Source organism: Oncorhynchus clarkii, chromosome 3, assembly GCF_045791955.1.
Source record: "Oncorhynchus clarkii lewisi isolate Uvic-CL-2024 chromosome 3, UVic_Ocla_1.0, whole genome shotgun sequence".
NCBI classification, from domain to species: Eukaryota; Metazoa; Chordata; class Actinopteri; order Salmoniformes; family Salmonidae; genus Oncorhynchus; species Oncorhynchus clarkii.
This window is the reverse complement of record NC_092149.1, coordinates 76,037,120-76,057,033: the sequence shown is the minus strand read 5'-3', so window position 1 is coordinate 76,057,033 and position 19,914 is coordinate 76,037,120. Positions and strand designations below refer to the sequence as shown.

The 19,914-nt window shown below is 43.4% G+C and overlaps 3 protein-coding genes across 6 annotated transcripts in view; 2 read left to right on the top strand and 1 right to left on the bottom strand.

The window, feature by feature from the left end:
- LOC139406145 (protein CMSS1-like) overlaps positions 1-10,222 on the top strand; it is a 61,259-nt gene extending 51,037 nt beyond the window's left edge. Inside the window, exons 2-12 of one of the 3 annotated variants that reach the window (XR_011633938.1) lie at positions 4,822-4,955; positions 5,051-5,128; positions 5,248-5,386; positions 7,945-8,004; positions 8,336-8,438; positions 8,549-8,609; positions 8,721-8,808; positions 8,952-9,040; positions 9,152-9,301; positions 9,467-9,867; positions 9,920-10,222. Coding sequence is in view for 1 of the 3 variants with exons in the window: in XM_071148629.1 (XP_071004730.1) it covers positions 4,822-4,955; positions 5,051-5,128; positions 5,248-5,386; positions 7,945-8,004; positions 8,336-8,438; positions 8,549-8,609; positions 8,721-8,808; positions 8,952-9,040; positions 9,152-9,235 (836 nt within the window). In the remaining 2 variants the exon portion in view is untranslated. Of the gene's footprint in view, positions 1-4,821; positions 4,956-5,050; positions 5,129-5,247; positions 5,387-7,944; positions 8,005-8,335; positions 8,439-8,548; positions 8,610-8,720; positions 8,809-8,951; positions 9,041-9,151 lie in introns of all 3 variants that reach the window. The other 2 variants (XR_011633937.1, XM_071148629.1) reach the window with 2 other exon arrangements.
- An 80-nt stretch (positions 10,223-10,302) lies between these two features.
- LOC139404653 (cell cycle control protein 50C-like) lies at positions 10,303-17,795 on the top strand. Its single transcript, XM_071147269.1, has 7 exons — positions 10,303-10,976; positions 12,852-12,968; positions 13,104-13,211; positions 13,320-13,410; positions 13,580-13,729; positions 15,450-15,662; positions 16,041-17,795. The coding sequence occupies exons 1-7, from the start codon at positions 10,779-10,781 to the stop codon at positions 16,226-16,228; spliced, it is 1,065 nt and encodes a 354-aa protein (XP_071003370.1). The 5' UTR covers positions 10,303-10,778; the 3' UTR covers positions 16,229-17,795.
- LOC139404627 (discoidin, CUB and LCCL domain-containing protein 2-like) overlaps positions 16,873-19,914 on the bottom strand; it is a 34,050-nt gene continuing 31,008 nt past the window's right edge. For both annotated transcript variants that reach the window (XM_071147268.1, XM_071147267.1), the window contains exon 13: positions 16,873-18,864. In XM_071147268.1, coding sequence (XP_071003369.1) covers positions 18,452-18,864 — 413 coding nt within the window. In that variant the 3' untranslated portion in view covers positions 16,873-18,451. The remainder of the gene's footprint in view (positions 18,865-19,914) is intronic.

Here is a 19,914-nt window from a genome sequence, read left to right as displayed (position 1 = left end):
GCGCTTAGTCCCGCCATCATTTGTTTTTCAACAGGATAATGACCCAACCCACCTCCAGGCTGTGTAAGGGCTATTTGACCAAGAAGGAGAGTGATGGAGTGCTGCATCAGATGACCAGGCCTCCACAATCACCTGACCTCAACCCAATTGAGATGGTATGGGATGAGCTGGACTGCAGAATGAAGGAAAAGCAGCCAACAAGTGCTCAGCATATGTGTAACTCCTTCAAGACTGTTGGTAAAACATTCCTCGTGAAGCTGGTTGAGAGAATGCCAAGAATGTGCAAAGCTGTCATCAAGGCAAAGGGTGGCTACTTTGAAGAATCTCAAATATATGAAATATTTTGATTTATTTAACACTCTTTTGGTTACTACGTGATTCCATATGTGTTATTTCATAGTTTTGATGTCTTCTCTATTATTCTACAATGTAGAAAATAGTTGTAAAAAATTAAGAAAAACCCTTGAATGAGTAGGTTTGACCAAACTTTTGACTGGTACTGTATACTAAATAATATATGTGTGAAATTTGTTTTGATTTAGAATGGACCGTTATCATGCACCTGTATCAAAACCGGGGCAGCTGGAAAAAATGTAATCTATGAATTTAAATAGTAAATGGAGGACGCTTTTCCTCGTGATTTATTTTCATGCCAGCCAGGTAGACTCTCTTCCTGTTGTACATATAATTAATGTGCTTAGTATTAGGAAAGTTGAGAAATAAATATAGTAGGCCTAACCTATAGAAAGCTGATCTTCTTTTTAGTGGAGGTCATGACTCTTCTCGCGCAATTGCATAGCCTATAGAAATATTGCGCAACATGAGCTCATGGGCTCTCATGAAGTGTTTGATTAGATTTTTGATTACATTTGCATTAATGTCAGAGTGATTTAGAGGGACAATAGAGTGCTGAGAACAAGCAGTTAACAAGTTTGGTGGACTACTAATGACTATCAGCAGCATCAGAGTTTACTGTGACTAAACGGTCATGTGGAATTTGACTACTTTCGTGACTCTTGACCGATGTGGCGGTAATACGGTCTCCGCAACAGCCCTAACTACGACCCCCCCCAGTGCCTTAAATAAAATAAAAACTACCCTCTCTCCCCTGGACAGATGGACTGACTGAAAAGTGATGGATGGAGAAAGAGGGACCGAGCGAGATGGGGGCAGAGAGGAAAAAACAGGGTGACCAATATGGAGAAAGTGGTTAACCTTCACTCACACTCTCTCCAGTCGGTCCGCAGTTGGTTGGTCGACGGTGTGTTGAGTGCAGTTTGTCATTGTAGTATTTTGAGCTGCGTGTCTGACTAATGCACGTCACTGTCAGCTATGCTGGACACTCAGAGCATGAACCAACCATCCTGCAAAGTGTCCTGTGAGTGTACTAAAAAGATCAGTGGACACCCATGTGTTACTCCAAATATATACTACTGCATTACTCTAAATCAGAGGTCTTCAACAGGTCGCTGGTGAGCTACCATAGTTCACCAATGAGGAGCTCACCAAATAATTCTGAAAACACATGCAATTTTGCAGGATGGTTGGTTCATGCTCTTGAGTGTTCCATCACACAGTGTCACAGTGTCAACAAATCTCACAAGTATCAGACACCGCAAGCTCCCAGCTACTATGTAATCAATGCAACGTTTACATTAACCTACCCCTGGTTGACCACTATTGGCTTTAAAAGCCAATCCTAACACAATGTCTGCTAATACGTTTCCAGCAATATTAAACCTGTCTGTCACTACGTGTGTAGCCAGTTGATGTGATAACTGTCTTGTGGGTTGAAATATTTTTTCTCAATTAAATGTTAACTGCAAAGTAGGCTTACCTGGCAGAAGTATATAATTCGTAACTATTATTTGCCATGAGCAGCAGCAGTACAGAACCATCACTAGATGCACCATTAAAGGACCAGATATGCAGTTAAATGTGAATTACACAAAAAAAAAAGGGAACCGTTTTTGTCATGGTGCTCTTGTACTGCCCGTGTCTTAGTGATGGAAGCGGGGGGAACAGGCCGTGGCTCGGGTTGCTGAGGTCTCTGATGATCTTGGCCTTCCTGCGACACCTGGTGTTCTGGAGGGCAGGCAGTCTGCACCCAATGATTGGTTCGGCTAAGCATACCACTCTCTGTAGTGCCTTGCGGTCCACGGTGGAGTACGTGTACCAGGCTGTGATGCAGCCAGACAATATGTTCTCAATGGGGCTCCTGTAGAACACTGTGAGGGACCTTTGGGACAGGCCACATCCTGAGGTTGAAGGGTTCGCCACGGGTGGACGAAAATAGAATGTTTAATATTAATAGTATGCGACATTTTGAGAATCGATTATGGTTTAAAAGCCAGGATGTTGTTTCAGCTCTTCATTTGGTAGATTTCGATGCACACTTTTCCACAATCCATTCAAGCCACCAAACAAAACAATCTGTCTTCTTAATTGGGAAGGTACCCAAAGCTTCTGCAGTGCTGTTCAAATGTAGGCAAAGTAGATTGTGTTCTCCTTAAAATGATAACGAGTATTGCATCGTCTTTCAACAAAATGTTTACCCAAAGCGTGTGTCTGTTTTCTCACTGGAAAGTGTTTATTGTTCTCTTGGACTTCGTCAGAGCTTTTAAACTAAATACTAAACCATCTTTTGATTTCAGAATGTGTGGGCACCGGGGACTCAGGATGTGGCTGTGTTGTTGATGTCATGTTAATCAGGCCGTTTGATTGGCACATATGGATTGTTTTAGTTTTGTAGGCGTGGCTACCTATTTAATGAATGGATCAAGCCTTAGCAGTCATTCTGATCTCGTTCCCAATGATCAGTGCTTTGGTTTACTATGTTGCTGTCCAGCAGTTCTGAATGTGTGACGCACCCGGCTGTCCACGTTCTTCTGTACAATAGTGTTTTGATTTGAACATCTGAAGTTACAGCACTTTGGTTTCACTAATAAATATGTTGAAATGGAACCAAATTCTGTTTCTGTCTTCAGTCCTTTTTAAATAGGATTGAGGGGCGATATGGGCTACTAAGGTATATGTCTAATGTGATAGTCTGCCTATAACCAGCCTGAGTAGGCCTATAACTCCATTAGGTTGAATGTGATAGCCTGTCTATAACCAGCCTGAGTAGGCCTATAACTCCATTCCTATTCTATTCAGGGTTTAGTAAAATAAATTTAATGGGAAATGAGCTATTATCAGGTTGATTAATGCCATGCATGTCTGTTGAATTTGGAAAAATCCACCCTCACTCGGCCCCACCCCACCTACTGAGCCGATCAGGAGCCCCTATTGTGTTGCTGCCGTGGCGTACTGCATGCTTTTTACTAAACGCTAAATGGTATGCGACAATGAGTAAATAGTATGCATTTTAAGTATGTATAGTATGGATATTCGGACATGGCCTCTGTCTATAAGGGCCCAGATACAGACACACAATCACCTGTATTGTAGAGGGCCCAGATGCAGACACAGGGGGAATCAGGTGTTGGAGTCTTATAAACATATCAACTGATAAACTATTCAGCCTACACATTCAGTCTAGAAAACACCTCTACTTGTGTTGACCAATACCTTATAATGACAAAGCAAAAACAGGTTTTTAAAATGTTTACAAATTTATAAAAACTGATATCACATTTACATAAGTATTCAGATTCTTTACTCAGTACTTTGTTGAAGCACCTTTGGCAGCGATTACAGCCTTGAGTCTTCTTGGGTATGAAGCTACAAGCTTGGCACACCTATATTTGAGGAGTTTCTCCCATTACTCTCCTCAGATCCTCTCAATCACTGTCAGGTTGGATGGGGAGCGTTGCTGCACAGCTATTTTCAGGTCTCCCCAGAGAGGTTAGATCGGGTTCAAGTCCGGGCTCTGGCTGGGCCACTAAAGGACATTCAGAGACTTGTCCCGAAGCCACTCCTGTTGTCTTGGCTGTGCGCTTAGGGTCGTTGTCCTGTTGGAAGGTGAACCTTCACCCCAGTCTCGGTTCCTGAGCGCTCTGGAGAAGGTTTTCACTAAGAATCTCTCTGTACTTTGCTCCGTTCATCTTTCCCTCGATCCTGACTAGTCTCCCAGTCCCTGCTGCTGAAAAACATCCCCACAGCATGATGCTGCCACCACCATGCTTCACCGTAGGGATGGTGCCAGGTTTCCTCCACACATGACGCTTGGCATTCAGGCCAAAGAGTTTCATCTTGGTTTCATCAGACCAGAGCATCTTGTTTCTCATAGTCCATTAGGTGCTTTTTGGCAAATTCCAAGTCGACTGTCATGTGCCTTTTACTGAGGAAAGTCTTCCGTCTGGCCACTCTACCATAAAGGCCTGATTGGTTGTCCTTCTGGAAGGTTCTCTACAGAGTAACTCTGGAGCTCTGTCAGAGTGAACATCGGGTTCTTGGTCACCTCCCTGACCAAGGCCCTTTGCAAAAATTTCAACAACAAAAAAACTCTTCGCTTTGTCATTGTGTGTGTGTGTGTGGGGGGGTCTGAATACTGAATATGGTGGGGCCAGTCAGTGTTGTGAAATGTCCAGATTTAGAGAGAGGATCGTGGTGTTTGCCTGTTTAAATTTAACCAGAGGTATTTACGAGCAGGCATTTTATTCTGTCCTCCTTTCCCATGGGGCCTAGGCATGACTTCACAGCATTGGGGTAAGAGGCGAGGATGAGAGCTAGCCAGGCATTTGGTGTGGCTGTATGTTACAACATTGTTTTCCAAGGTGACAAAGTATACTCCTCTTGGTGACAATGCTCCTTGTAACTATGCCTGTCCAGTGAGGTTGATTAAAGTCACACTAGAAGTTGCACTTTGTGCTCTTTCAGATTCCCCAGTGGGAGAGGAGAGTGAAGAACCGGAGAAACAGCCCACAGAGCAAGCATCCCCACGGGAGAAGAAAGGAAAGAAGAGGAAGAGTGTAATAGAGACCCCAGTCCCGGTCAAGAAGAAGACTGCACTGGTATGTAATAGTTTGTTGTAAACTTCACCCTTCTGACTTCAATGTGTTTTGTTTGGATTATGTACTGCTTCTCTCAATTCTATTTGTCTACACAGAAATCGCAGACTGAGTGTTTTATGGCTCAGGAGAAGAAAGAGGATGAAGGAGAAAAAAAGCCCAAGAAAAAGAGAAAGGTAAGATTGAGGGCATTGAAGAGACACCTGCTGTACCAAAGTGGAACTGCAGTTAAAATGTGCCTACATTCAATTGCATTGGAGTTAGAAGTGGGAATTTTGGCTTTGTGTGTATTCAGAAGAAGAAGAAGACGATCACAGACGTCCTCGCCACCTCGGACCCCAAACCGGGCTCTCCAGTTGACCTGCAGAGCCTGGTTCTAGAACACTTCAAAGACAAACGCTCTGTCATCGAGCTGGAGGAGCTCAAACTACAGGGTGAGTCACCTTTGACCTTCCAACTGTCACACCCGACCTCTGTCTGCTGTTAGGTCTAAAGCATGAAACACACTGGTACTCACTGCCGATAGGTACTTATCACAGTGGGAGGCCATTCCTTCTCTTGCTAGAACAAAAGTGGTACCTGCTCTGTCCTGACCCGGTAGTGACGGACCTGTCAATTCTACTTGTAGAAATGTTCGCCAGTGGCCAACAACTTTACTTTGAGCCAATCAGAGAGCACAAACTCTCACGGGGGGGAGCCAACAACATCCACGGATGAGCCAGTCACACTTCATATGCAATGTACCGTAGGCTAGACGCAATGCACACAACACTAAATACTTCCTCCAAGCTAGCTAACCACTGTAGCAAGCAAATATTGACATAATTAAATCACAATAGTTTCCATGAAACAGCTGCCTGTGTTAGCTGCCGAGTTTGTGCAGTGTTCTTAGCTAACATTAGCTAGCTAGCTAAACATTTGGCTATGAGCTGGCACTGGCAGTATGGGATTATGGAGAGTGAATTCAATTGTTTCTTTGTCATCTTGCTAGGTAGTTATCAAGCTGTGGTCATCTGGCTAGTATCAACAATGGCTTTCTACAAAATGGAAACATTAGCACAGATAGCTTGGAATCTAGACCATAAGCAATGCACATGGATATGCATTGTCAAACTAGTGGTTAAGATCGTTGGGCCAGTAACCGAAAGGTCGTTGGTTCAAATCCCTGAGCCGAAAAATCTGTCTGTGCACTTGAACGGGACACACAACCATAATTTCTCCTGTTAGTCGCTCTGGAAAAGAGAATCTGCTAAATGACTAAAATGTTTTTAAAAAACAGTACTGCCACCTTCTGGTTTGGAGTATTTGAATAAGACTGAGTGGCTGACAAATTCAAAGTACTTTGCTGTGTGAACACAAAAGAGATTGACTGCCGACACCTGAGGTGCTAAGTACGATAGGCAGCAAACATTGGACAATCCTACTGGCGTGTCTGAGCTTTAAGGACCATCAGTATGTCTGTCTAAAGGCGTCCGCATGCTTCCCAGCTGAAACATTTCAGAAGAGGTCTTTCATACAGTATATTATAATGACATTTTGTGATGTTTCGGACTTATTGTTTTTTTTTCGTCTGTTCGGTCACAAAAAATGTTTTCTCAGGCAATCCGAAGTCGGTAGCCAAAGTCTACGCCCTTTCATCGGTGATTGGTCAACAGTAGAGATTTGTTGTCATTCACTGAGAGACGACTCATTTTCATGCACATTTTTTCCTTAACCTGGATCGGACCCTTTTCTTTTCAATTTTCACCTAAAATGACACCCAAATCTAACTGCTTGAAGGTCAGGACCTGAAGCAAGGATATGTGTATTATTGATACCATTTGAAAGGAAACACTTTGAAGTTTGTGGAAATGTGAAATTAATGTAGGACAATATAACACATTAGATCTGGTAAAAGATAATACAAAGAAAAACACTTTTTTTTCATCTTTGAAATGTAAGAGAAAGGCCGTTATGTAATCTTAGGGGTCTAGGCACAATTGAGATTTTGGCCACTAGATGGCAGTAGTGTATGTACAAAGTTTTAGACTGATCCAATGAACCATTGCTCTACTGTTCAAAATGTTGTATCAAGTCTGCCCAAATGTGCCGAATTGGTCAATTGATTATTTTTCAAGTACATAACTATAGAGAACATATAACAATAATATGGTAATAAAAATGGAAGTTTACATACTCCCAGGAATGTCAGAGACAATAGATAATTAGCTTCCCTGTAGAAAAGACACTAACCTTCACACATCTAGATGGGGAGTGGCACAGCAGGGGTTCAAACTGTAGAACCCAGTAAAATGGATTTTATAATTTAAAAAACTAGCTACATTTTATCTCGTACACCTGTGATGACAAATCAGAGCAAGATTACTGAATGTAAGTACATTATTTACCTTCAGAGGTGAATGTATCAAACCAGTTGCCGTGCACTCTCCTCAAACAATAGCATGGTCTTTTTCCACTGTAAAAGCTACTGTAAATTGGACAGTGCAGTTAGATTAACAAGAATTTAAGCCCATATAAGACATCTCTATGTCCTGGGAAATGCTCTTGTTACTTACAACGTCATGCTAATCACATTAGCCTACGTTAGCTCAACCGTCCTGCGGGGGGGTGGCGATCTTGTAGAGGTTATAAGAAATACTGCACTTAACAGCTTAGTTCGATGTAAAATTGTGTGATTTAAGATATCCTCGGCAAAACATCAAAATGAGTGACAGATTTCTTGAGTTATCGTAGATTCATTCTGACTATTGAGGAAGTGTATACTGGCTACGATGTCTCGAAATGGACAAACAGTACTCTTGCTGTTTTTTTTCTTGTTTTTGAAGCTGTCCTTTTATGGGAGTATGCGAGCACACTCGTTCGGATAGGTGCCAGCCGAACTGAAGCATGCTGACGCCTTTATTCTCTCTCTCTTGCATTCTTACTCTCTCACTCTTACTCACTTTCTCTGAATTTCCTAATGTGACATTCTTCTCTGATTGGTTACTCCCAGAGTCCTGCTTCGTGAGGAGTAATGACCTCACACACAGCCTCTCCTCCTACCTGAAAGAAAGTGAGTTCAAATCAAACCATCACACCGTACATACCTAAATACATAACATTTTACATGTACATTACATACCTCTCACCAATACATGACTCCTTTTTAAACTCCATGTTACACTAATAGGACTGCTGACCCATATGTGCTCTACGTCTTCTGTCATGTTCCTAGATGTGTCCTTGGGTATTAACTCAGTAGTCTGACGTTGGCTTCCCCTCCTAATCGTCTCTCCTTCATCTGCACTGCTGTAGTAGAGAAAATGAGGAGAGGAAGCCACTTTAGACTATTGACATCCGTCCCTTGTACCACAATATGTTTTTCCCTTTCTCTTTTCGCTCAGTTTGTCCCAAATGGGCTAAGGTCCAGAAGCAGCACACAGAGAAGAGTTCTGTGGTTCTGCTCATTGTCTGTAGCGCCGCGCTAAGAGTCATCGAGCTCATCAAGTGAGTGACAACGCACATCTCCCTCTTACCATTTATCATTTTTTATTGTATATTCTTTATGGCACTTCTCAGCTTAATATAATGCTTCCTTGTTTTTACATCTTCACCAGACAGTTAACCACCTTCAAGGGAGAGGCCAAAGTGCTGAAGCTGTTTGCAAAGCATATCAAGGTAACAGACCTTACTGTACAATAGTTTCCTATGAATATTAATGTGTACAGATGAGCCATTCTGTGAGTGAGTAAAGCCGAGCGTGACCGTACTCTGTCTTTCTGTCCCCAGGTAGAGGAGCAGGTGAAGCTCCTACAGACAGGGGTGACACACATTGGGGTGGGGACGCCAGGGAGACTGAGCGCCCTCATTGAGAAAGGTACAGCTTGTACTTAGTGTGGCTTAATTTACAGTGACTTTATTCTGATCTTCTAACCTTCAATCGGAGGTGTGCACTAATTTCACTCCTCTTCAGGGATTAAACCCCTATTTGACCCCTATCTGACCTCTGACCTTTTCCAGAGGGTCTGACCCTGCCTCCCCTGCGTTTCCTGGTTCTGGACTGGAACTGGAGAGACCAGAAGCTTCGCAGGATGGTGGATGTTCCTGAGGTGAGACTACAACGCCCCCTGCTGGACCAGTAACACTTTACACAGCATTGAAAATATACTCTAGTAGTACATGGAGTTTCTTAATAACACAGCCCTCTTTTTCACTTCCAGGTCAAAGGTGACTTGTTGAAGCTGCTGGATATGGGAATCTTGAAAGGATGTAGGGAAGGAAAAGTGAAAGTGGGACTGTTCTGATACAACCACACACCTAGTGCCATAATCTGCCATTTTATTTGATTTGTTTCACCTTTATTTAACCAGGTAGGCCAGTTGAGAACACCTTTATTTAACCAGGTAGGCCAGTTGAGAACACCTTTATTTAACCAGGTAGGCCAGTTGAGAACACCTTTATTTAACCAGGTAGGCCAGTTGAGAACACCTTTATTTAACCAGATAGGCCAGTTGAGAACACCTTTATTTAACCAGGTAGGCCAGTTGAGAACAAGATCTCATTTACAACTGCGACCTGGACAAGATAAAGCAAAGCAGTGCGACAAAAAACAACACATGGACACAAGTTACACATGGAATAAAATAAAGTATAGTCAATAACAATAGAAAAATCTATATACAGTGTGTGCAAATGGAGTAAGGAGGTAAGGCAATAAATAGGCCGTAGTAGCAACGTAATTCAAATTTAGCAAATTAACACTGGAGTGATGATGTGCAAATAGTAATACTGGTGTGCAAAAGAGCAAATAAAAACAATATGGGGATGAAGTAGGTAGATTGGATGGGCTATTTACAGATGGGCTGTGTACAGCTGCAGCAATCGGTGAGCTGCTCAGATTGCTGATGCCATAAACTGAGATACAAACACACACCTAGTGCCATACCCTGCTATATACTGACATACAAACACACACCCAACCAAGTCAGACTGGACCTCTTCTCATCATGCTATTGTTCACACGCGTGCACAAACATTCACACGCAACAAAGTTTATTAGGGCCCCTCAAACCAATCCTGTCTCCATAACAGACCGACTGCTGGACATTTCAACCATCTACCCTATCCTGTTTTTGTCCTCTCCCTCTGTGACACTGTGTTCTTGTTCTATTTTAAGTGACATGTAAAATATCTGAAATGGTTTATACAGTGTTGTAGTTCAACAATAACACAGCCCTCTGTGTGACACAGCCCAACTGTGTGACGGTTTGAATAAAGACATTTGAATGGAACCAGACTCTCTTGTTTGTTCACACCAGCGGGAAGCCCCTCCCACTGAGTCTGTGATGTAATGAGTTGTTTCACCCAGTAGGTAGTCTGGTTTGTCATAACATCCTGTGTGTAAGTGTGTTCTGGAACAGACAAAGGCAACTAGTTCAGTGGGGAAGAAATAACGGATCGTAAGGTACTGTCGGAAAATAAATCTGAGATATTTTAGTACTTGGATGATAGGCTGTAATACATCCAGTGTGTATGTATGTATGTATGACTGAATCGCTCGGGAAGGAGTGAGCGAAGAACAGTAGAAAAATAACAAAAGAGGAAGTAGAGCAGAGGATTCTGGTTAATGATTAACTGCCAGCAGCCTGTCTCAAAGGTCTTCCCCACCCTAGCCCTAAGCCTGCTGGGAAAAGGCTCTTGGCAGGCAGGGGAGCGAGGTAGAGAAATGCTGATAAGACTGTGTTAAAGAAGACCGGAAGAGAAGAGAGGGAAGACTCCTGTTCCTTGCTTGTTTTCTTGTCTGACGTTCCTGGTCTCATCACCCTTCCCCAGCCAGAGCTCTCTGTCATGGGCAAGGCGAAGGCCAACGCTGGGCCCCTGGCCCGGAGGCCTGATAACTCTGCTTTCAAACAGCAGAGACTGCCTGCCTGGTCCCCCATGCTCACAGCTCAAACCGTCCTGCCTTTCTTCTACGGTATGGCCATTGTGTGTGTGCTGCTGGGAGTGTGGCTACTTGTCACCGTGCAGAATACACATGAACTGAAGGTGAGTAAGCGATCCTTTCAGATAAAATATATTTTTATTCTACCGATACACACAATCACTTGAAATGGAGTAGGTAACACCCTCCAGAGCACATAGCTTATCTAACCATTAACGCAAGATAAGAGGTAGAAAGTTTCAGGGTATTCTGATGGTAGGAGAGGTAGAAAGAGACGATAAGAGAGAGGACTTCCAGGGTATTCTGATGGTAGGAGAGGTAGAAAGAGACGATAAGAGAGAGGACTTCCAGGGTATTCTGTGAAGAAGTGAAGCTACAGTATAATAAATGGCTGTGGGAAACAAACATTCTAAGATTCATATAGATTTTAATGTGTTGGCTATACAGTGCATTCAGAAAGTATTCAGACCCCTTGACTGTTTACACATTTTGTTATGTTACAGCCTTATTTGAAAATAGGATTAAATAGTTTTTTCTCTCTAAATCTACAATCTACATACTACCCCATTTAAAAAAAAAAAAAAACGAAAATATCACATTTACATAACTATTCAGACCCTTTGTTGAAGCACCTTTGGCGGCGATTACAGCCTAGTCTTTTTGGTATGACGCTTGGCACACCTGTATTTGCACAGTTTCTTCCATTCTTCTCTGCAGATCCTCTCAAAATCTGTCAGGTGGGATGGGGAGCATCGCTGCACAGCTATTTTCAGGTCTCTTCAGGGATGTTAGATCGTGTTCAAGCCATGTCTCTGGCTAGACCATTCAAGGACATTCAGAGACTTGTCCCGAAGCCACTCCTGCGTTGTCTTGGCTGTATGCTTAGGGTCGTTGTCCTGTTGGAAGGTGAACCTTCGCCCCAGTCTGAGAACCTGCTCCAGAGCGCTTAGGACTTCATCAGGATCTCTCTGTGCTCTGCTCCGTTAAACTTTCCCCCGACCCCAACTACTTTTCCTGTCCCTGCCGCTGAATAAAATCCCCACAGCATGATGATGCCTTCACCGTAGGAATGGTGTCTTGTTTCTTCCCGGTGTGACACTTTAAGTTCAATTTTGGTTTCATCAGACCAGAGAATATTGTTTCTCATGGTCTTAGAGTCCTTTATGTGCCATTTGGCAAACCTTTACTGAGGAGTGGCCACCCTACCATAAAGGCCTGATTGGTAGAGTGCTGCAGAGATGGTTGTCCTTCTGGAAGGTTCTCCCATCTCCACAGAGGAACTCTGGAGCTCGGTCAGAGTGACAATCAGGTTCTTGGTCACCTTCCTGACCAAGGCCCTTCTGCCCCAATTGCTCAGTTTAGTTGGGCGAACAGCTCTAGGAAGAGTTGGTGGTTCCAAACTTCTTCCATTTAAGAATGATGGAGGCCACTGTGTTCTTGGGGACCTTCAATACTGCAGACATTTTTTGGTACCCCCTCCCTTGATCTTTGCCTCGACACAATCCTGTCTCAGAGCTCTGCGAACAATTCCTTCGACCTCATGGCTTGGTTTTTGCTCTAACATGTGCTGTCAACTGTGGGACCTTTATATAGACAGGTGTGTGCCTTTCCAAGTCATGTCCAATCAATTGAATTGAACACAGGTGAACTCCAATCAAGTTGTAGAAACATCTCAAGGATGATAAATGGAAATAGGATGCACCTGAGCTCAATTTTGAGTCTCATAGCAAAAGGTCTGAATACTTATGTAAAAAAAAGTATTTCTGTTTTTTATTTTTGAATAAATTTGCAAAATAATTGCTTTGTCATTATGGGGTGTTGTGTGTTGATTTGAGGAAAATATTTTATTTAATCCATTTTAGGATAAGGCCGTAACGTAAAAAAATGTGGAAAAAGTGAAGGGGTCTGAATACTTTCCAAATGCACTGAATATATTTCTCTCCCTCCTGCTATATCTCCTTCCCTCCCTCTCTCTACAGGTAGACTACACACACACAGGGTCATGTGATAAGTGTTTTGAGAAGCGTAAAGACCGTGCCAATGCGAACCAGAGCTGCAACTGCACTGTGGTGTTTAACATTGAGAACACGTTCAAGGTGTGTGAGTATGTGTGTTTGTCTTGGTCTGTACACTTCGACAAGACCACAAGCTAATGTACTGTATGTATCGGTGTTAAAAATGTTGGAAACCAAATCCAACTAAGACTGACAGTGATGTGTTTCCTGTCCCAGGGAGATGTGTTCTTCTATTACGGCCTGATCAACTTCCACCAGAACCTCCGGCAATACATGGACTCCAGGGATGATGGACAGATGATTGGGAGAAATAAAAACCTCAAGGTAGCTACTGTTAATCTATCAATCTATTCTTCTCTGTCTTCATCCTCTTAATTTCCTGGTTCATTCTGAGCTTTTACAACATCAAATCCTTCCTGTCTGTCTCTACAGAACCCGAGCTCCTATTGCGAGCCCTTCATAAAGGATAAAAACGGACTCCCTATTGCCCCTTGTGGGGCTGTGGCCAACAGCATGTTCAACGGTATTACACCATTACTCAGCAATATCAGTTTATGTCATCAGTCTCTGCTAATAATGTCACTGCATTAATATCCAGTGATATGATCAAATCTCTCCCTGACATGAAACACCTGGTTTTGATTAATTGACTGATTTGATTTCTTGATGAGTTTTGTTTGTGTTTTTCCCAGACTCCTTCACTCTGATGTACCACTCAGCAGCGGGCAGTCGGATGGTTCCTCTATTCAGGAAGGGCATCACCTGGTACACCGACAAGAACGTCAAGTTCCGCAACCCACAGGTGGAGAACAAAACCCTAACGTTAGCACAAGTGTTTGAAGGTGTGTCTCACAACACACCCACACAGTGTGTTCACAGCATGTTCAGCGTCTCAACACACCCACACAGTGTGTTCACAACATGTTCAGCGTCTCAACACACCCACACAGTGTGTTCACAACGTGTTCAGCGTCACAACACACCCACACAGTGTGTTCACAGCATGTTCAGCGACTCAACACACCCACACAGTGTGTTCACAACATGTTCAGCGTCACAACACACCCACACAGTGTGTTCACAACGTGTTCAGCGTCACAACACACCCACACAGTGTGTTCACAGCATGTTCAGCGTCTCAACACACCCACACAGTGTGTTCACAACATGTTCAGCGTCACAACACACCCACACAGTGTGTTCACAGCATGTTCAGCGTCACAACACACCCACACAGTGTGTTCACAACGTGTTCAGCGTCACAACACACCCACAGTGTGTTCACAACATGTTCAGCGTCACAACACACCCACACAGTGTGTTCACAGCATGTTCAGCGTCACAACACACCCACAGTGTGTTCACAACGTGTTCAGCGTCACAACACACCCACAGTGTGTTCACAACATGTTCAGCGTCACAACACACCCACAGTGTGTTCACAACATGTTCAGCGTCACAACACACCCACACAGTGTGTTCACAGCATGTTCAGCGTCACAACACACCCACACAGTGTGTTCACAACGTGTTCAGCGTCACAACACACCCACAGTGTGTTCACAACATGTTCAGCGTCTCAACACACCCACACAGTGTGTCACAACGTGTTCACAACACACACACAACAACGTGTTCAGCGTCACAACACACCCACACAGTGTGTTCACAACGTGTTCAGCGTCACAACACACCCACAGTGTGTTCACAACGTGTTCAGCGTCACAACACACCCACAGTGTGTTCACAACGTGTTCAGCGTCACAACACACCCACAGTGTGTTCACAACATGTTCAGCGTCACAACACACCCACGTCACAACACACCCACAGTGTGTTCACAACATGTTCAGCGTCACAACACACCCACACAGTGTGTTCACAACATGTTCAGCGTCACAACACACCCACAGTGTGTTCACAACATGTTCAGCGTCACAACACACCCACACAGTGTGTTCACAACATGTTCAGCGTCACAACACACCCACAGTGTGTTCACAACATGTTTCACAGTGTGTTCACAATGTTCAGCGTCACAACACACCCACAGTGTGTTCACAACGTGTTCAGCGTCACAACACACCCACAGTGTGTTCACAACGTGTTCAGCGTCACAACACACCCACACAGTGTGTTCACAACATGTTCAGCGTCACAACACACCCACAGTGTGTTCACAACATGTTCAGCGTCACAACACACCCACAGTGTGTTCACAACATGTTCAGCGTCACAACACACCCACAGTGTGTTCACAACATGTTCAGCGTCACAACACACCCACAGTGTGTTCACAACATGTTCAGCGTCACAACACACCCACAGTGTGTTCACAACATGTTCAGCGTCACAACACACCCACAGTGTGTTCTTGGTCATTATTATTAATACCACATTTTAATTTAATAGACATATCGCTGCTCTCTTGCCTTTCCAAATGTTGTATGACTGTTGTCAAAACCTTTTCCAAATCATGTCTCAATGTCATATAACTGTTGTATTGCTGTTGTTAAAACATTGTCTGGACTCTAGATGTAACCGTTGTCTGTGTGTTGTCAGGCACGGGCCAGCCTCTGTACTGGCAGAAGCCCGTGTATGACCTGGACCCCTGGGACCGCAACAACAATGGCTTCATCAACGAGGACCTCATCGTGTGGATGAGGGAGGCTGCCTTCCCCAACTTCAAGAAGCTCTACGGGGTCCTGAACCGAGCCATAGAACCCTTCACCGATGGGCTGCCGGCTGGAAACTACAGTGTCCTTATCTCCTACAGTATCCTTTGTTATGCATATTACTGTTACCAGGGAGACATTGAGATTTGAGTCAATTTTTTTTTTTTTTTTTTTTTAAAGCATGTTCCTATTTCCAACCCTTAGGTAGCTGGGGTTAATGTAGCTAGTTTCTCTTTGGATGGTAGTGAAACCATAGGTTGTGGCTTGGAATATTGGATGTTTATTTGCTCAGTTACAAGAACAATGGAAAGTCACAGCACATTAAGCACAAAAACAACAGCTATTTCCTTTACCTGTGTGGAAAACATTATGGTAGCACATTAATAGTACGTCTACTATTTAAATCCTCTGTTTAGATGAAAGGTTTGTGTTCACCTTATGTGGCTGTGTTTATCCTTGACCTCTGCCCCCTCTCCAGACTTCCCAGTGGAGTACTTCCAGGGCAGAAAGGAAGTGGTCCTGTCCACAGTCAGCTGGTTTGGGGGTCAGAACAACTTCCTGCCCATAGCCTACCTGGTCACAGGCTGTCTCATCCTGCTCCTCGCTGTCATCCTCACCGCCATCTGGTGGAAGTTTGGTAAGAACGGACGGAATATGGAGGAGTGATGGAAAGGTGAAGAAGAAGAGGAGACATATGGAATTAATAATACTGTAGATACAGTGAATGTGATTATTAAAATGGTCAATGGTCTAAATTTATGTAGTTCTGGAATAGAGATGGGGTTTGTGTTTTCAGCATCATGAATGCTTGTACTTGGTTTAATTTCCCTACATGACCATGTGGTGGCAGTAGTGCGGTTAGAATGAAACGAGGTGGGAAATTGTTTTCAGTGACAATTTATGTCAGTGCTTGAATATGCATTAAAGACATGCTCTGGAACTTTGGTGACTAGTAAGTCTTTTTTAAGCCTCCCACTGGGTAGTTCATAAATTGATAATCTATGAGCAGAATTACTGTTTTACCTCAATTAGCCACTGTTTTTCTAGAAACGGTGCTGTGCCATTTCCCCTACGTGTTCCAGCCCTCTAGCAATTTGAGTTCAACCAATGAGCTTTAGTCTCGCGCTCGATGTGTGACAGCAGATATCTGCACGTGACGTAGTATGCAATTTTTCGGGACCACCTTTGGCTTGTAAGTACTATCAGAACTACTGGCTAAAAAGTACCAGAGAATCTCTTTAAGATGTGAAATATGAAGAATTCATTCACTGTAGAAATGTGTAAAAGTTTTTTAAAAGCTTTAAAAAAAGTTCATTTTTAAAAAGGCTTTATTTCTCCTTGTACAATCTGTGAAGACAGAAACACACAGTGACCAGGGAACACACTGACCTACGGCCAGCCTTACCTTTAACCTAAAGTTCAACTGGTCCAGGTTCAGATTTGGTGTTCAGGACAGGGATTGACCGGACTAAATGTGCTCCACTGACTACAAACATGACTAATCAAACATAGATGCAGTACACTCGTACAGACATAGCTAGCCACACACAGATACTCTCTTTAGGACAGCCATACAAAGACACTCATGAAAGCCATTACATACATTGATGAGACAGTCATACAGTAGAGACAGTCAATCTCTAAGAAATAGAGACAGCAATTCAGACACATACTAGAATGAGGCGTTTCTGTAAATATTAACTTCTGCATGCTGATTGGTCACTAGTGACCATTGGTCGCCGTACCGTCTTTGTCAGGATCCGTACCATACACACACCTGATGCGGTAACCTAGACTACTCCAGTGTGAGTTTGGCTGGAGTGGATCATCTTCCTCTAGCACACAGAAGTCCTACAACCTCTGGATTCTCTGGGAATTTACAGATGGTGGCCATGATAAATGATGCATCATAACAAAACATAAGGCAATGTTTAGTCTCACTGACATATTTTAGAGACAGCCCTTCTGTTGGACAGCTCCTCTCTAGGATCACCATGAGGGCAGATTCTTTCTCTTCAAGTAACTGGTCCTAGTGAGGCAGTGTGTGAACCCAATGGCACCTAAACGTTATGCAGAGGTCCTTTTTGACTGTCACGTGAGGCAAGGTGTCCAGGACAACAGTGTAACTATAATTATTTGAAGCTGATTCGTCACCGCTTTCCATAGTGTTTTTTTAGAGTCATTTTCAGTAGGAATTATAAAAGAAAAATAAATAATTTTTCAGAAACTTCAACAGGTTTTTGGTGTGGGTTTCACTCTAGCTTTTTGTATAAGGTGATTGGTTAAACTCAAACATTTTGACAGGTCTGATTTTGTGAACTGAAAGCTGAAATAGTACAAGCCTCCAATCAAAGCGTACCGTAGTAAACTGAGGAAGCTCCTCTTTAGACAGGTGACCTTTGGCCTTTATGCAGAGAACACTTCAGTGGTAGAAACATTGACTTTCTATAGAAGGCAACGACTTCAGAGAACCTATTGTTTCACTTTTAGATTGACACGAAAGGAACTAATATATACTCAGTTTGACAAAACATCAAATTAAGAGACACAGAGGGGACTTAGCCTGGCTGAAACAGTAGTGAGCTCTCCACCTCTCCTTGTTTCTTCTCTCTTTCCGTTCTCTCGCTCTCATGTAGACATTCATCTTTGTGGTTTCAGTGATAGGACTGGTATGGTACTATGCTAGCACTCTCCGGCCATGCACGTACAGGTAGACACACATATAGACTCCTCTGCAGACACACACATACAGACATCTAACTTGAAGGTAATGTTCTTTACAGTTTAATTCACCCTCCCTCTCTCCATCATCCCCCTCTGTCAATGGGGGGGGGTGTGGTTTATGGTTATGGCCTTGTCAATCAAAGTACTCACTCCACCTCTTCAGCTCTACTCCACTGGCTTCTGAGAGCTGCTCTGAGGCACCTGATAGGCTAAATCCTTAGTGGGTGTGGCCTGTCCTGTACTCTTGGGCGTGTCATACATTGACCTTCCCGATTGCCCGCTGTCTGTTCTCGTGAGAAGGGAGGCGGGGCCACGGCCCATGAAGCTGGAGACTGTGGTTGGCTGGTTCAGTGTGGAGCTCCCTGATAGGTGGCTTGCAATGTCAATCATAATGGGCGTGGCATACTCTGCACCGGAGGCAGGTAGGGGTTGAGCGTAGGCATGGTAGATGTCTGTTGCCATGGGAGCGTCGTAGAGGTTAGGGTCCGTGTAGCCGGGGTCAGAACCTTCCTCTGGCTTGAAAGTTGACCTCTGACCTAGTGATGTCATGACACCGCTGACCAGGGGCTGCGCATACTCTAATGGAAGAGAGGATGTGTTCAACATACAAAAATGTCCGAATAACCATACCTGCGAACTAAATAGTATGCATTTTAAATATTCAAAAATAGAAAGGTTTATAGTATGTGAAATGTCAAGGATGCTTTAAATGCCAGGATGTTATACTAATTTTCTTCTAGGAGAAGTCAGTGTGGACTTTGAGGAAGAGAAGAGTCTTTCCAGACTCGTGTGTCTGACAACAGCTGATGAGAAGATAAGGGGACGTTCTGTACCCAAATCAACACAATTATGCATTAGATTACACATTTTCAGGAGCCTAGTATGTTGTTTACTGCGTTTGTTTTTAATAAGTAGTATATAGTACAATTATTACACAGTATAGCAGTGTTTCGATACCCATACTAACATACTGTCTACAACATATTTAATGAGTACATACTACATACCATTAGTTCATTTTAGTATACTGTAAACGAACGGTATCATTTCAGTTGAGCATACTAGAGGTACGCTAGTTAGCATAACAAATTACTATCTCGACATTTTACGACTTCGGGTGTGTTCGTAAATTCAATCTGGAGTCCCAGAGTGCGCTCTGAGCTTTTGTAAATTCACAACGTTGTCAGTTCGTAAATTCAAAGTTTCTCTCTTGGAGTGTTCAGAGAGTACAGTGGACGCTCTGGCCGAGGAGCAGGGTTGATCCGAGCGTTCTGACCATCACAATGGCAGTCAAGCTAACTGGTTAGCTACTTCCAGACACAAATGAGAGAACACCTCACTCTAACCATTTTATCTGCCCTGGCAGAGCTGGTTAGGCTGTTTTCATGTTATTCAGTGCGTTGGTGACTGTAACTGTGCTGCTGGCAACAATTTAAATTATGTGTTTTTACCGACACCGGTCATATTCAACTGGTGTTGATCGTTTGTAAATTCATCAGTTATTCTGTGCTCAGACGAGTCTGAAATCGGAGTAGATAGCCAGAGCGTATTTATGTCCATTGAGAACGCACAATGACTACACCAATTTGCTAAGAATGACGTGAATAATAAAGTCAATAAACAGTAGT